This window comes from Lasiosphaeria miniovina (assembly GCF_030549165.1).
Source record: "Lasiosphaeria miniovina strain SMH2392-1A chromosome Unknown B0T26scaffold_3, whole genome shotgun sequence".
NCBI lineage: Eukaryota > Fungi > Ascomycota > Sordariomycetes > Sordariales > Lasiosphaeriaceae > Lasiosphaeria > Lasiosphaeria miniovina.
In genome coordinates, this window is record NW_026848222.1 from 1,647,791 (window position 1) to 1,663,937 (window position 16,147).

General features: G+C 53.5%; 6 protein-coding genes across 6 annotated transcripts; 1 reads left to right on the forward strand and 5 right to left on the reverse strand.

Moving 5' to 3' along the window:
* Positions 1-21: 21 nt before the first annotated feature.
* Positions 22-1,052, reverse strand: B0T26DRAFT_739404 (p21-C-terminal region-binding protein-domain-containing protein; the record flags this gene model as incomplete). Its single annotated transcript, XM_060443708.1, has 2 exons — positions 22-831; positions 957-1,052. 2 exons carry the CDS (start codon positions 1,050-1,052, stop codon positions 22-24), a joined length of 906 nt encoding a protein of 301 aa, XP_060298018.1.
* An 851-nt stretch (positions 1,053-1,903) lies between these two features.
* On the reverse strand, positions 1,904-2,593 carry B0T26DRAFT_640543 (Golgi apparatus membrane protein TVP15; the record flags this gene model as incomplete). The annotated part of the gene is made up of 4 exons (XM_060437241.1): positions 1,904-2,079; positions 2,172-2,240; positions 2,359-2,373; positions 2,506-2,593. Coding segments are annotated over 4 exons (348 nt in total), but the record flags the coding sequence as incomplete, so codon positions are not given.
* Positions 2,594-3,574: 981 nt separating this feature from the next.
* Positions 3,575-5,422, reverse strand: B0T26DRAFT_643807 (uncharacterized protein; the record flags this gene model as incomplete). The annotated part of the gene is made up of 4 exons (XM_060437576.1): positions 3,575-3,699; positions 3,757-4,449; positions 4,502-5,055; positions 5,109-5,422. 4 exons carry the CDS (start codon positions 5,420-5,422, stop codon positions 3,575-3,577), a joined length of 1,686 nt encoding a protein of 561 aa, XP_060298020.1.
* A 2,594-nt stretch (positions 5,423-8,016) lies between these two features.
* Positions 8,017-9,251, reverse strand: B0T26DRAFT_643740 (uncharacterized protein; the record flags this gene model as incomplete). The annotated part of the gene is made up of 2 exons (XM_060437561.1): positions 8,017-8,750; positions 8,813-9,251. 2 exons carry the CDS (start codon positions 9,249-9,251, stop codon positions 8,017-8,019), a joined length of 1,173 nt encoding a protein of 390 aa, XP_060298021.1.
* Positions 9,252-10,207: 956 nt separating this feature from the next.
* On the forward strand, positions 10,208-11,998 carry B0T26DRAFT_619560 (uncharacterized protein; the record flags this gene model as incomplete). The annotated part of the gene is made up of 2 exons (XM_060436050.1): positions 10,208-11,045; positions 11,088-11,998. Coding segments are annotated over 2 exons (1,749 nt in total), but the record flags the coding sequence as incomplete, so codon positions are not given.
* Positions 11,999-13,679: 1,681 nt separating this feature from the next.
* On the reverse strand, positions 13,680-15,177 carry B0T26DRAFT_644322 (class I glutamine amidotransferase-like protein; the record flags this gene model as incomplete). The annotated part of the gene is made up of 3 exons (XM_060437620.1): positions 13,680-13,906; positions 13,962-14,916; positions 14,983-15,177. The coding sequence occupies 3 exons, from the start codon at positions 15,175-15,177 to the stop codon at positions 13,680-13,682; spliced, it is 1,377 nt and encodes a 458-aa protein (XP_060298023.1).
* Between the last annotated feature and the right edge of the window lie 970 nt (positions 15,178-16,147).

Sequence of the window (16,147 nt, forward strand, 5' to 3'; positions counted from 1 at the left end):
ATAGACGACACCGCAAGGGATTTATGCGTATTCGCCCACGTAGTCACGGATCGCCTTGACGGCGCCCTCGAACTTGCTCGCCTCGATCAACATCATGAAGCCCTGCGGCTGGACGCCCATGTCCTGGAAAGCCCTCTTACTATCGGCGACCGACTCCTCGCTAGTGAAGGCGTAAGCGCCGGCGGCCGCGGCGTGCTTCCGCATCTCGTCGTCCTCGGGGTGGAAGTACAGCATCTTGGACTCCTCGCGCGCCTTCTTCTGCTTGCGCTCGCTCTGGTCGAGGCTCGACGCCACCTCGCGGTACGCCCGCGACACCACCACGTAGTGCGTGAACTCGTACGGCTCCTTGTCCTCGACCGCCGCCTCGATCTCGTCCACCAGCATGCCCCACATGGGTGGGATCACCTCGGCCGGCATGTTGAGCAGCCGCTCCGCGAGCACGAGCCCCACCTGCACCTGCTTGCTGCCCGAGGATGCCGCCGCCAGGAGCTCCGGGACCGTCGCCGCCAGGCTGCTGCTGCTGCCGTCGACGGCGCTCGCTACCCGCGCCTTGCCGCTAAGATAGTCGATTAGCTGCGCGACGGGCTTCTTGGCCCGGTGCTCGGTTAGGTTGAGCACGGTTAGGAAGGCGTAGGCGTCGTTGGCCTTGTCGTCGACCTTGCAGGTGGAGCCGATGGTGTTCTGCTCGACGATGAGGTCGCTCAGGCCCGACAGGTCGAGCAGCTGCGCGTCGGCGTCGAAGAGCTGCCGCAGCAGCGTCTTGACGCCGTGGAAGTCGATCTGCGAGTCGTAGTTGAACAGTTCAAAGTCCACGTTGACAATATCCATGTCCTGTCAAGGAACAAACAGACACATGCCCCCTTTTGTTTAGCCAAAATGTTCTTTATAAAAGCAGGAAAAAAAGAAAGATGAAAACAAAAAGCTGTGCGCGGGGAGCTTTAGAGGTCACCTCTCACATCGTCGCTGCTGTCTGAGCTGCCATCCTCGTCCATCTTGTCGACTGTGGGGTCCTGCTGGGGGGCTTCGGCCTCTCTTGTTCGCTTTTTACCCATCGTTGAGTGTGCGTGGGTGGTTGTCCGGAAAAGAAGGCAGTCAACTTCTTGAAATGAATAAAAAGAAGTTGGAATAATGTAGTGCCCCCTTATTTCTAGCGTCTTTTTGAAAAGGTCACAGGCACCTGCTGGGGATTTATGTTTTTTGTCTCCGTTTTGAGTTTCTTCAAGTGAGCTGACCCCACGAAGCACGAAGCAAGCAACCAGCTGGCTGTCTCAAATTTATTTTTCCTTTTCCTGAGCCTACCCCTCAGACTAAAATATTGCAATAACCGGCTTATCTATCGACACCTATACGCCTAACCCTAAAATGCTCTGCCTTATCCTAGCTTCACCCCTTCCCCCCCCAAAAAAAAGCTCCCGCCAAGGAGCGGCGAGTCTACTGAGTACCCCATAAAGTTTCACAATTACGCGTCTGCGTGTGCGCAAGGACCTATCGAGGCGATATGGGCCATGTGGCCTCTTTATTGAATAGTCTAGAGTCTAGCACCACGTTAAGTAAACACTTGAACTAGGCAGGCAGGAAGCAGAGAAGCGCATCGCATGTCATAGAGATTCAATACAAGATGAGTATATAGACCACGAAAAGCGACAGCCGCCATGATAATAATAAAACAAGCGCTCTCTCTAAGTCAACCCGATTCAAGACCGTTACAAATGCCCCTGGTATCTCGCACGGCAATAGCTATAGCCTCCTGCGAGCCACCCCCCTCTCTTCCATGTTTGGCCAGCCAACTCCAAGCCGGAGGAATTTGGAACCTAGCGGCCAACTCAAAAAAACCCCGTCATTCCATCCCTACCTGCCTTGCCCCTGACCAAGCGAGGTTCCCAGTGTGGAGGCGAGCCTCCCCTTACACCTGCTCGGCGCCCCAGCCAGCATCCGCTTCCCGCATGTTGGCAGGGGGCTCGATGGACGGGATGAATTCGAGGACGACGTAGGCCAGCCCGACGAAGCCAATGATAGATCCGGCGAGCGTCTTGAGGATGAATCCGCCTTCGAGAATAAGCGTGCCGGCGAAGATGTAGACTGGGATAGGGGGGGGTTGTCAGTTTGCAGTCCCGTCAGCAGGTCGGAACTAACCTGTGCCTGACGGCAGTTTCGGGAGCTAGAGTACGTACAGATACCACGGCCGATGAACGAGAACATGAAGTTGGCATAGCGCGAGACCTGGGGCGGGATTTGGAACTCTGTTGTTCGGTAGGCGCACGGTTAGCATCTTGCAGCGGGAAACGGGGAGGAAGGGTCCAGGCCAGGCCAGGCTTGGGATCGCCGCGAATCCAGGTGCGGGTTATTCGCAAGGCGTACCGAGAAGGGCGATCACTTTGACACAAGACGCGATGGCAATTAGCAGATGTTCTAGTGTCATCAAACAAAGGGGCTCGATCGGCCGTGCAGCTAGTTTGCGCGTGGGCTATTCCTCAAGGCAGTTAAGGGGGTCTAGTTGGAACTTACCGAGACCAAAGAGAATCTCGTAGACAGCGACGAAGGAAGAGTGAACGCCGGTGCCCTGGAAGAACTGCAAGATGCCGCCGAGCACGAGCAGAGCCCCAACGCCCAGGTTGACGAGCCGGCTAGAGAGAGCGCAAAGTTAGCGGCTAGATGCCCTAATCGACACCACGTCAACAAACGTAGCAAGACGGGAAGCGTGCTGCTAGCGGAGAGCAGCTGCCCGAGCTAGAGTAGCTGGGCTCGGAACTGCGGCGTAGACGTACAAGCTGTCGGAGAAATCCATTGCGATCGTGAGAGTTGGATAGGAATGTGCGCGCGAAGAGAGAAAGGCTTTGTCGCAATGGGCTGCCCGGAAAGTTGTAGAGCTTGGGCGAAACGGCTGACGAACGACGAACTGCTTTCGCTGCACCACAGTAGGTAAGCTATAGTACTCGACATTAATTACGCGCGGCTCCACTCCGACGCCCCTAGGGCCCCGTGGCCCCCAAGCCACAGGCCTGTTGGGTAATGAAATCTTGGCTGCGGTGCCACCCTTTATTCATCCACTCAAACGGCCCCCTTTTTATTCTCCTTGTCCATTTTTGAAGTTATTCACATCGCGAAGATACACAGATATTAAATATTCCTACACAAGTTAAACAACACTTCCAGCATCACCAGCTTGGAGGGGTGCAGTACGTTAATCCGTCGCTTACGGAGCCGTATGCCACGTGGCTCTTCGTCGCTGTGCTGTAGCCTAAAACCATGTGCGGAGCTTGTCAGGGTCGCTGGCGATGTAATAAGTTCATGAGTTGAATGATATCCATTAGTCCAGAATTAGGCCTGTACTTCAGATGACTAGATAGAGGTACCCATTTCAGGGAAATCTAGGTGAAGAAGGGCTTACCCTTAGTAGATCGTAAGAACAAGGCCACTCTAACAAACCCCATTCTAGTGCGCCGTAATTTATGCCCGCGACTAAGCCCCAAGCCCACGCCCACGCTAGATACTTCATTGATTGGCATTTATATACATACACACAAGGATCATTCATTCGTTCAAGGCCGGGACACGACACCTCCCTGGTAGAGCGTCACTCGGCTCCTAACTCCGCCAGCTCCTTCTCTTTCGCCGCCAGTAGCTCTCTCATCTTCTCGGCTTCACGCTCAAGTGCCGCCCGTCTCTCTGCTTTCAGCTTCTCCGCCTCTAGCTTCTCTGCTTTCTGCCTCTCTGCACCCAGCTTGTCGATCTCGTGTTGTTGTTGATCCCATGAACTGGGACGGGCAGTAGCAAGAGATGGTGGTGTGTCTGTTCCGCCGCGGCTATAGAACGCTCCGGGACTCGGGCTCGATGCTGCCGTACTCCCGGGAGAGTGCAGAAACTGTCCCGCATGCCCGGGCTCCTGGCTCATAGCCACCATTTTAAGAATAGACTTGATGGATGACAAGCGTTTGCCATTTTCACCCTCATTGGGACCTCGGAAATCCATGTCAGTGGCGGAGAAGGAGCGCTTGCGGGATGGTGACAGAAAGGATGCTGGCGATAACGCGGACTGGCGTTCATCTGTGTTTGATACAGCTGTTAACGGCGCCAACCGGTTCTCGTTGGTGAGAGATTCCGGCTGATACTGAGGTTGACCCGTAGGTGGCGGGCGATTCTGTCCCGGGTTTTTGGGCTGCGCGGAAGATACCTGGCTATTCTGCCGCAATGCGATTTCTGAAACAAGTGTCAACGACGGCTCTCCGCGCCGTCGGAGACCTAGATTGACGGAACCGTCTGGATTAGTCGAGCCCCTCTCCATCTCGACATCGGAATCTGGAGAAGGCGAAGGTGAGTCCGTAGGTTCGCCAGGCTCGTTCTCGGCCTCCGTCGTCTGACAAGCAAAGGGCAGGACTCGTTTTCTCCGCTTTATGATCGACTTCTTCATAGTCACAGGTCGGTGTAAGCCGTGTAGTTTGTAGTACAGTCCTGTGAAAATCAGCCATCGTGTTTAGTGTACATCGAAGTACCTTGGGCCTACCACAAGCATTGCAAATTGTGTGGCCAGCTGCGTCCCTCCGCCATAGCGGTGTGATAGTTGTCCCACAGTTTTGACATGCGATAACAACAGTGGTGTTCTGGCTCTGGATATGCAATGCGCCAATATCAATCGGGGTCGGTTCGTCTGGATTGCTGTCCGTCTGGGTCTTTTGGCCAGACAACGTGTGCTGGCATTTCACCACACTCATGCTGGCGCTCTTAGAAACTCGGTTGTTATACGCAGGGCAGCCACTGCACCCCTCAGCGCCGCCGGTGCCGTTGCACTTTCCCCCTCCCGGGCATGATCCTGTTGGCGTCTGGTCCGCTGCGACATATGTTGCTGGGGGAGCATTGTGAGCCAGCGGCAAGTGGGAATTTGGAGATGATAGTCCTGTAGTTGTTGGTCTGTGATTGCTTGCAACCATGCTAGGTGGGCGCTTCAAGTTGGTTGGGCGCGCGGCATTCCTAGACTTGAGATATAGCCCACACGCATTGCAGATGGTCGCGCCTTGAGGTGATCTTCGCCAGAGAGGAGTACGGGTTGTACCACAGTTGCTGAGAGAAGCGTCATTAGAAGAAAACTGTGTGAACAAGGTGGTGTCGCTTACCTGCAAACTTGACCAGTGAGTCCTTCGAGAGGCGGGGTGTCAGGTGTGGGCGAGAGCTGTGTCCGATTTGTCTTTGGGCTCAGAGTCTGTGATAAACCGCGGGGGCTCTCGCTTTTTGTGGCTGGGTTTGGTGAACTCTCTGCTCGAGACCGGTCATCCCCCAAAGGGGTGGCATCCGGCTTCGAGCGCCGAGATGGGTCGAGACTCTCTCTTGATGACAAAGGTTTGGACGGGAGAGCCGTCCGCCGGGGACTTGGCGCGGATTCCTTGGGTGCCTCAGAGGCAAGACTCTGCGTCGTTTCGGATAAAGCCATCGTTGCTGTGTCGGCCTCGTGGTAATAGGTTCCCGCAAGCTCTCGGGAATGGTGTAGCAACGGCGCCGGTCACAGTAAGCAATGTGTTTGTTTTGGTGGAAGAGTACTTGTCGTCGAGGGCGGCGGGAATGGCAGACGCTATTCGATGTCGTAACGGAAGCAGATGCCAAGCTTTGTAATCGTTGTTTCGGGAGGTTGGCAAGAATTAGTATCTGTTCGATACTTTCTCGAGAACAACCTCTAGATTAGGCTCGAAGGCGATGATTGTCCTCAAGGTAGTTCCGCGATCCTGGTGCCAGCACAAGACGGAACACGGAGCCGGAGGGGAACCAATATCAGCTCCGCCGCAGAGAAGTGAAAACTGAGTGCGATAATATCCCGAAGAACGTAACGCTAAGAGCGAGAGACGCAGATCACAGCTCGGGATATGCCACCTAATAAAGGCAAAGTATTTGGGAGAAAGCAAATGCGCTTGGAGAAACCAAGTGGCGCATATACGTACAACTTCCCCCTGATGTACTGATTAGAGGAACGATTCGAGAAGGGCGGAGGGTGTGTTCAAATCCATGGGTGATGTTAAGGGCTGTCGAGGTTGCAGAAAAGCCCAGTGTGACTGTGGTGCGGTGAACAATGTAGGGAGACAAGACAGGTAAGCAGGAGGGATCACGGGGGCGAGCGTGGTCCGGCGGCGGGCTTTATGAGGGGGCAAGCGAGTGAAGGTCACTCTGCATGAAGGTGCCGTGATCGCTCCACCTCTCTCTCCCCACCATAGCGTTTTTATCTGATCTCGCACAGGCTGAAGTTAGGTACGAGGGTAGTAGCGCAGTCTGTCTTCGATTTATGTAGAGTATGACACGGGCGAAGGAAGCGGTCCAAACCCTTGCTTCGGTAAGACGTTCGATTTGTGGGAAGGTGAACTTCAATCAACTCAGATAAAGAGTGACTAAGAACTAGTACAAGACTCGTAAGCCTGACGACAGCGCAGGCAGGCGGTCCCGAGGAGGAGGATGGGCGAGGTGTGCACCGGCAACGAGCCCTTCTTGATGCACTCTTCTTAGCGGTCGAAATCCGGCCTGCAGGGCGAATTCCCCGTAAACGCTTGGGAGCTGCACGACGGTCCGGGCAGCTGATTAGGTCTTGCAGGTGGTGTTTGCGGTTGGATCATCAGCGGACTGGAGTGCCTCTTGCTCCCGTTAGGGAGGGTCCACACCGTCGTCCCCGTCCCTCGAATCAGAGGCCGCGCAATGTCAGCAGACACGGTCTAAGTGGGTTTGACAAGGGTGCTGGTGCTAGATTGTCAAGCAGGGACCGACTCCGCCATTGCTACTTTGTGTAGCTGGGACCTGCACCTGGGAAACTGTCGAAAATCTGTACCGGATGGTTACAGCAAGTTAAGGTTCAAGTAAAGAAACGGCTCCTGTTGGGACACCAATCATGGATGGCTTCATTTTTATTATTCTGACCCAGACAAAAATGGGCTGCTTCTCCGCCGCGCTATGGACTGTGCTATCCATCCGTCTTCCCGGCCCTTTAAACGCTACACTCATTAAGGCAAGGTAAACTTCGCGAAGAGGGTGCCTTGGCGCTGCCATGATCTGCCCCCTCCACATTTGCTGGGACCTGTCACGCTTAACTAGTAACGGCATGGATCGTGAGAGGGTTATGAGATGAATCGGTATTTCCTAGATTAATCAATTCGCGAGGAACGTTTGCACTCTCAAGAAGATCATACGAGTAGAATTGTGGAGTGACTTCGAATCATGTTGCTCGAGGGTATCTGCCCCCTAAGTTGCGTGATAATATCAGAGCATAGAGGCAAGTGTCATGGAAGCGAATGGGTGCCTCGTCTCACGCTGCTGCCATGGGAGAGCCTATTCGGTGGGTGGCTTGCTTAGTGGCCCCCCTTCGTCCCCAACATTTTCAGCCCTCCCACACCCCACCTTGGAATCTCGGCCGGCTCGGCTAAGATATTGATCCCATTGATCTCGCTTTATCTTTGTGGACCCACCCAAAAATCACGCCAAGCCTTTTTATCAATTCCATCAGACATTGGCGTCTACATGGTCCGCTGGGTCGTTGCTACCTGCGATATCGGCCAAGGAGAAAGAATCGATGCCTGTTGGTAAGAATTCCGCACCGCGTTTTTATAACTGCATCTTTACGCATTTCCCCTCTTGGAAGTTTGTGACTGGCTCCATTTCACATCGAGTCATCTTCTCAAGTTAGACTGAGCAAACTGTGCATATGCTCTGCTCTATTCCCTGTTCCAAGCTGTTCTAAGCAGAATACATAGGTACAGTGCCATGCCCCCGGCGTACGGATACCTATCTTATGTGGTAGTTAGGAACAAAGTCACGTCCAGTCCCATCCGCTTGAATATCATAACAGTGGCGTGTTCACCGCCCCCCCTATCACACACTACGGTTGGTGAAGACCAAAAGAGGAGTCAAGCCATAACGCCTCCAACAATATGTTCGCAGATGCCGGCACCAAATGGGTATTTCCGTCGAGACAACGATGGCAAAACTTCAGACTGGGAAGACCGCTCGCCATACTTCTGGCTTGCTCATGTTTGAAAACATTGCCTGCTACTTTCAAATATCAGGATCGTCAGACTCATCCCGGCTCAGCGAAAAGCAACCGGCCCGCCGCATCTTGAATATGGCATCTCGCGTCTTGTTGATAGGTATAGCGATCGACAAAGCATTCCAGAGCCACTGCCCTCTGTCGTTCAGCCGAACCTGCTCCAGGACAACTACGGGGTTCTTCGAGCTGTTGGAGTCGTGACTGACAAGCATGACCATGTGCTGTACAACGGCAAAGGCGTAGAGTGTCGGCGGGTCGACCGGGATGTCTTTGCGTACATCTTCTCGAAGATACCTGCGCCAGCGTTGGCCCATGTCCATGAGCCTCTTCTCAAGGTCTCTGGATACAGTACGGGTGAAACGCTGTTGGTGTTGCTCGTCTGTGAAGTCGTCCAAGTCACGGTCATCGTAGTCACGGTCATCGTCGATGTATCCACCGTCGCCCTTCCCAGTCTCATCCTGCTCAACCCCATTGCCGATACCTTCTTCATCCACATAGTCGCCATCGTCTCCGTCAGTGTCCTCTCCAATATCGAAATTGATGGTGAAATCTGGCGGATACGCCGTAACCAGTAAACCAGGCGGGATTCCACACCTGCCCACTGACGCATCTTTCAGTGCCCATTTGTAGTAATTACGGATGACCTTTACCACAGTGGGTGCGATTCTATCCTGGTAGCCAATTTCCTCGTAGTCCTTGACAGTCTGAGACAAGTAGAACAGGGATTCGAGAGCTTTTGCCGCTGTCCAACCCGTTAGAACTCTAAAACCGCACCCAGAGCCCGGGGAATAAACACATACGTACCTGAAAGCTCGTTCCCATACGCATGTATAACCACACGCTTCTGGCTCCTTTTCGGCGTAAAGACGTCGTCCATGTGCTGTTGAGTGATGCCCCACATCCTGAAGCTCATCCTCCACCAGGAGGGTATCATGGGGTGGAGACCTCGCATGTAGATCAGCTCGTGGATCTTGCGCTGTTCCTTGTTCCAGTCATCGCTTCCTTCAAGGCGCATTACCATTTCTTCGTATTCGCCTAGAATAACCGGGACATTGCCATACTCGCCCCAGTCGCTATTGGTATCGTAGTCGTCGTATAAGAAACCATTCTGCTCGTATCTATTGACATCTTGCTGTTCGTAATTTTCGTCGTCCACGTTATCTAGCTCTTCCAGCTCGTCTGTCTCGCTGAGACTCCTATCGTCGCCATCGAGTTGCCGGGCGGCGTGACCACCACGGAGCATATGATCTCGATTACCACCTTCTACGACAAACAACCCGGCACATGAAGTGGTATTTTTGCGGATTTCCGCGATGCTAAGAACATCGACATCCTCGTCTGTGACTGCGCTCGACGGTGCAGAAACGGATGCGACGATGGTCTTCTCCGTCGCGATGCAGATTTCGCCTGGTAAACTCAGAGGCGGGGTTGGTTGTGGTGGCCCCGTCATTGCGAGCGTGGACACGGAATAGTTGGTAAAAAAAAACAACGGTGAAAAAAGCAGCAGTTGCGAAATTGGCTTCAAGGGCGCGAAAACTGCGACAGAGATGCGCGACGGGACTGCAGCGAAGAAACACTTAACTCCTCGGGTTCTGCCGGTGTGGTTCGCTAACAAATTTCCATGGCTGTACTTGAGGGTGCGGCAGTGCGAGTGAGAAGGAGAGGGTGAATCGGAATCCTTTGACAGCTTCCTCTCTTTTCCGTCCGGTCTCGCGGCGGCGGGCCCAAGGACAATAAACGTGATGACAATGGCTAGAATGGCCGGAAGCAGTGGGGAGTTCAATTTGCCTGTTGCTCGTTCATCAAAGCAAAACGTGAATCGGTGGGTATGTAAACTGGGCTGCTTCCTGCAGCGACGCGACGGCCGATGCCCATTTGGCCAGCATCTGGTAATCAGTGCCTAAGGTCAATACCCAATGGAGAGTGTGTGGTTGACTTTAGCATCGGTCAATGAGAATGCAGCATCCCCCAGTAGGCCTTTCAGATTTTGGGAAGTGCCCCGCTAGCAAAACAGTACCCGAGTGGGGCCCTGCATGGAAGCTAACGCTTTATCCCTGCAGGCCCCACTTCTGGCATCTAGCAGCCTTAAAGTTCGTGCAGGGACGAAGGAGTTTTCTTTTGTCGCGACGCGACTGCCGAATACCTTCCTAAACCTCTTCGCATTCAACACACGTCAGCATACAGATCGACATGGCTCCCACCGACGTGAGCCGCATGACGGTCGCCGACTTGCGAGTGGAACTCAAGCGGCTCGGTCTCCCGCAGGCAGGCAAAAAGGCAGACTTGATCAAGCGTCTTGCTGCTGCCGAAGCTGAAGCGAAAGTGGAAGGCGAAGTGGACGACGCGAACGCCGCCGAGCTTCGCGGCGCGCCTTCCCGAGAGGCTTCAGCGAAGCCTCAACCTGGTATTTCTTTACAACCTGGTATAATTACCCATCATGATGCACATCCCAGCCCCGATCCCTCCCCCAAAGCAATCACACAAGCCGAGAAATCACCCCTCTTGCCGCACGGGTCGTCAGTGCCTGTCGGGAATGGCGACCAAAGCGACCCACCCGAGCCCGCCGACCCAGAACCCCCCACAGTCATTCAAAAGTCTCCTTCACCGATCCAAGAAATATCTAGTGGCTTGAAAATTAATGAAGTAGTGGATGATGGGCAAGATGCTCCCGCGGTTCCAGAGCTCATCAATGACGTCAAGAGCCGGAAGCGGAGATCGCGGAGTCCTCCTCAATTTGACGACGAGATTGCCCGAAAGAGAGCGCGCCAGAACGAGGACCATGTCAAGGGTGATCAGAACCTGAACGAAATCTCATCTCCCGGTCACGAAACGGCCGCTCTACTCGAAGATCTCAAGGACGTGTCCTATGCGATCATCCAATCCGAGGTCCCGAAGAACCAGACTGAGCCTGGTGTCCAATCTTCGCTCATCCATCCTGCCCATAGTCCTCAGGATGTGTCTGTTGAGGCTGAACCTGGTCAATCCCAACATTTTTCATCAACGGAAATGCACATCCAAGAAGACACTGATATGACAGGTACTGGCAACCAGATCCCTGAGGACAATCTGCATGTTAGAGGGCATGAGCAAACATCAAACAGAAAGTCCTCTATCGATTCTCAAAATGGCCACCAGGAGTCTCCTGTTGTGGAAGACAAAGATGTTGAGCCAGCAGTTCATCCGGCTACCTCTGCCATATACATCAAAAACTTCATGAGACCGCTCAAGGACAACGTACTCAAAGACTATCTTGTTGAGCTTGCCACTTCGGCAGGCAGCGCAACGGACCCTGAGGCAGTTCAAGAGCAGTATCTCGACCAAATCCGCACCCATGCATATGTAAAATTTCGAAGCATTGCCTGTGCTTCACGAGCGCGGGCCGGGTTGCACGGGAAAATCTGGCCACCAGAGCGAAATAGAAGAGAGCTTTGGGTCGATTTCATCCCGCCGGACAAGGTTCGCGAATGGTCTGCAACCGAACTCGCAGAGGGAGGTCGCGGAAGCTTGAGCCGTTGGGAGGTCCGATATGAGCCCGATACGGAAGGCCGAGTCAGAGCGAGACTGGTCAATGCTGAGACCGAGCCCTTCCGCTACGTATCCGCAAAACCACAGCCGTCTGTCCCGGCTGCAGTTATTCCTTCTGGTCCGGCACGCCAGTTTCTTGGTGTGGAAGGAGCTCCCCTTGGCCCCCGCGGCAGAGGCAATTATCGCCAGGTGCCCTTCCCAATTGGAGATGGAGATCACATTATCACAAAGACACAACCGCCTCTTGCCTACAAGCCCGTTCCGCAAGAGCTAGCACGCCGCCGCCTTGACAATATGCGATCCTACTACACCAGAGACCGAAACCGGGATATAGGCCGCCCCGATGAGATCAATAGATACACTTTTGAGGACGTGGACGCTTTTGTGGACCGTGGAAAAGAAGTTTTTGTTGGTATCCGACCGCCACATCGTGGCGCTGAGCGACGTCAGGGAAATTTTGGAGGAGCCGACCGCGGCAGACCTCGTAGTCCACCACCACCGCCCTTCCGCCCTCGCAACGATCGTTTTGGTGGCTGGCGTGACGAGCCCAGATACGGAAATAAATACAACGAACCGTCACGCGACGCGCCTCGATCGCGTTTGGATGGCGCACTTCTGCCAACATTTGAGGGAAGCTTCCGCCAAGAGAGACGCAGAGGCCGACGAGATTTCAGAGGTAGCCGCTACTGATTGCGAGCGACCTCGACAATGACAAGACATAGTTATTGATTTCATCAGCTTGGGAAACCTGGATTTGAGGATTCACTCGTCGATATATGAGGATCGGTGGCATAGACTTGGGGTTGACGCTCTGAGAAGCCTTTGTGCCAGGCATCCGGAAGCAATTGCTACCATACAAGGGTAGTGTGTGTAAGTAAATTCGTCAGTTCTGTAGTGGACTGACCGATGAAGGGACTAAATGTGTAGATAAACTCAGCTGTACTGTATATACGGACAACACTAGGCAGCCATGGGCCCCAAGGAGGAAGCTTGACACGGGTATCACCTTGAGCGCCGAGAACACGGGAGGAAAGCCGGCAAATGGCAGCACGCGAGACGGAAGAGCAAGGAATGATGATAAGGGGTGTTATAATGTAATGCGGTGCGGTAAATAGGTCACCACCACGACGACTTTGTACAGTATTATAGCAACAATGCCCCAGGGCCTGCAGCTCTTCCTGCAGCGAGCGAGCATTGAATCTCATATCACAAAGGACACTGGCTCGGACGGAAACCGGCCTCATTGTACGGAGTAACTAGGATCTGAACAACACAACAAGAAATGACCAACCAGTACGAGCCACGAAAAAAAAAAATAATAATGTGCCGATCCACAGCGTACTTGACCTCGCAGATAGATGTCCGTGCAAAGGTACAGCACGGTAACTCAAGCATCCTTAGGTTTGAGCAGTTGAGGCCGCTGCGCAGGCAAGACCCTGGGATCATAATGATCATGGTGGGATCCCTAGACTTTGGACGAAACGAATCCATCTCGGCCCCTTTTTTTCTGATGACTCGTCTTGCTATCTGCAGACAGCAAGACAACAATAGACCGGTATTAAGAACATGAGATTGCACGCCGCGTTCAAGGGGAAAATATTTACCTTTTGACACTGAATCCCCCAATTCTGTCTTAATTCCTAAGCCACAAAAGAGTTCTCTTCAACCCTGTTAGAAAGTTGTATGTACGTGCTGTAACTGTTCTTTTGGAAAATAGGTAGTAACAGTATTCGCCTGCATCCTCCCTTAACAGAGCGCGATATAGTCGATGACGTCATATGTTTTGAACAGCCCAGATTCCTTCACAGTTGTAAACCGGGTATCTCCTTTCGACAAGACAAACTCACCGGCAACAATCATGTGCCCTTTTGAATCATTTCGATTTGAATAGCAACAAACTCAACAAAGAGGTTACCGCCGCTATATCGAGGGCACAGAGCAGAGCTCGTCCAATAGTAGCACGTGCCCCAGGCGGGAAGGGCATTTTTCAACCTTTTCCTTTCCTGGCAGTTTCATAAACTAAACATAAAGAGTAACATGACGAGTAACTAGCTTTTTATCTCTCCAGAGGCAAAACCAATTGCTTAAAATCATTAATCGCTAAACCCCAGACCCAAACAATGCAGAAAGACCTTCCCAAAGGCCCTTAGGCAGCGTTAGCAAGAGGCGAAGGCTCCACGCCGACTCTCTCCTTGCTAAGAATGTCGATCATCAACTGAGATGGCCTATTGTCCCGGTAGACCTTGGCGCTGTCCTTGAACAGCTTAACGTTCTCGAGATACTTGTCAAACAGGTAAGAGCTATCCATGGGGCCACCCTTTGCTTCAGGGTGGAATTGAGTCGAGAAAATGGGCCTCGTCTTGTGCAACATGCCTAGGGAGTAGTGTGTCAGTCATGATCAAAGCCCAGCTTCCTTAATCCTACGTACCTTCGTTGCTCCCATCGTTCAGGTTCACAAAGTACTCCTTGAAATCGCTCGGCAGGGTGCTAGCATCGACGGCATAACCGTGGTTCTGGCTGGTGATGTGGCATTGGCCCGTAGTGAGATCAAGGGCAGGGATGTTATGGGCACGGTTTCCATATTTGAGCTTGATGGTCTGGGCACCGACGGCAAGCGCGAGCAGCTGGTGGCCAAGGCAAATACCCATGATCGGGACCGACGATGTCTCCATCAGGCGGCCCAGATTATAGACAGTCTCCTGCAAGTGGGTCGGGTCACCGGGGCCGTTGGAGATGAAGATACCGTCAAAGTTGTCGGCGACCTTGTGGATCGGGTAGTTGTAGGGGAAAACGGTGACCGAGGCGCCCCGGTTGACCAGACTGCGCAAGATGTTCTCCTTCACACCACAGTCGATGAGAGCGATATGGAAGGTGGCATTAGGAGCGGCAACGACGAAGGGAGCCTTGGTGCTGACGCGCTTCACAAGATTGATCTGGCCCGGGTCGATGAAGCCCTCGTCCTCGTCGGCATCGTACTCGTCGCCAATAGAGATCCTAGCTAGCGAGGAGCCCTGCTCACGGAGGTGCGTGACAATGGCGCGAGTATCGACTCCAGTAATAGCAGGGACGCCCTCACGGGCACACCACTCAGCCAAGCTCTCAACCGCAGTCCAATGGCTGTATTTCTCTGCCACATCTGCCACGACTACTCCGGCACATTGAATGTGGGGAGACTCGAAGTATTTCAGGAGGTTGAATTCGTCGCGCTCGTTCGACGGCACGCCGTAGTTGCCGATCAGGGGCTGGGTGAAGACCAGAATCTGCCCACGGTACGAAGGATCGGTCATGGACTCGGGGTACCCAACAAGCGACGTGGTGAACACGGCTTCGCCCGAGACGTTGGAGTTGGCGCCAAACGCCTTGCCGTGGAAGACGGGGCCGTCCTGCAGGGCAACGAGTTAGTAATCGCTTCTACGAGCAAGCGACTAGGCCGCGGACTAAGAGCGCACCCTGATGGTTAATGTGGCAGTGACACCGGACGCGGCGGCAGTGGCCCTATTGTTGCGGGCAGGCATTGATCTGCCCTTGCTCCCGTCGACGGCGGGCTTGCTCAGGAAGCGAGCCTGGCTCTTAAGCCGGGGGCTGAGGCCTTGGGCCAGAGGGCCCGAGGCCTTAGGCAAGCGAACGGCCAGGCGAGAAAGCATCTTGGGCGCTGGGGTGGTTTGGGGGTGAAAACGGGTGTGGCTGCTTTAGTGCAATGCCAGAAGGTCTTATGCTGATAGGGATCTCCACAGATGGTCTAACAAATATCTAGTCAGTACGAAGCGGTGAGTCAAGCCAGATCCCGGGAGCCAAAGCGGACCTGAGAGATAGTCCTATCGCAGATTCATGTTAGCTCCTATTTCGTGAGACAGGTGCCATTGTGGCAGAACGGTAGGGCAAAAAAAGACGGGGAATTAAAAATGCAATTGGCCTTTGCAAGAGGCATGGCATCGCGCAATGGTGTTGCCGAAGCTGGCCGGAAACACCATTCACTACATAGGCGGAGAAAGGAAAAAAAGGAATTGTGAAAATGGCGGGGTAACGCTTTGGCTTTGGTCTGTGTCACGGCCCAGCCGAACGGCAGGCACAAAACCTAAAACTCCAGGGGAAAAGAAACTTAATTTCAATTTCAAACGTACCTGAGAGGTGAAGACTGACGGGCGCCCGTTCATAAGAGCTGTTGTGAGGGTTGTTAGGTCGAAAAGACGAAAAAGGGCGGACCTATGTCCTGAGATCGGAAGAGCGATCACGTTGAGTACGGGGCAGCAATTGACTAGTAGTGTAGAGCAATCCGAGGTGATGGAGATGAAACTGAGAGGCAGAACTTGAATTGTGGGAGAAGGCTATAAAAACCGCTAGGGGAGAGAAAATTTGGATCTCGTCATAGGGCCGCTGAAAGATTTTTTACGCAAGCCAATTAGCGAGCCGTCCATTGGTCACTTGAGCATGGCCGAGGCCGATAAACGGCGGGGCAGAGGGGCAATTCCCACTGTTTTGCTAACTTTGTTCTCCTCCCCCCTCGTTGTATAGCTGACCTACGTTGGATCAATTGGTGAATTTCGGCGTCAAGGGACACACTCTTTTGACTCCCGCTTTTGCCACGGAGTTGGCCGACTCAAGGAGCTCGTCTGC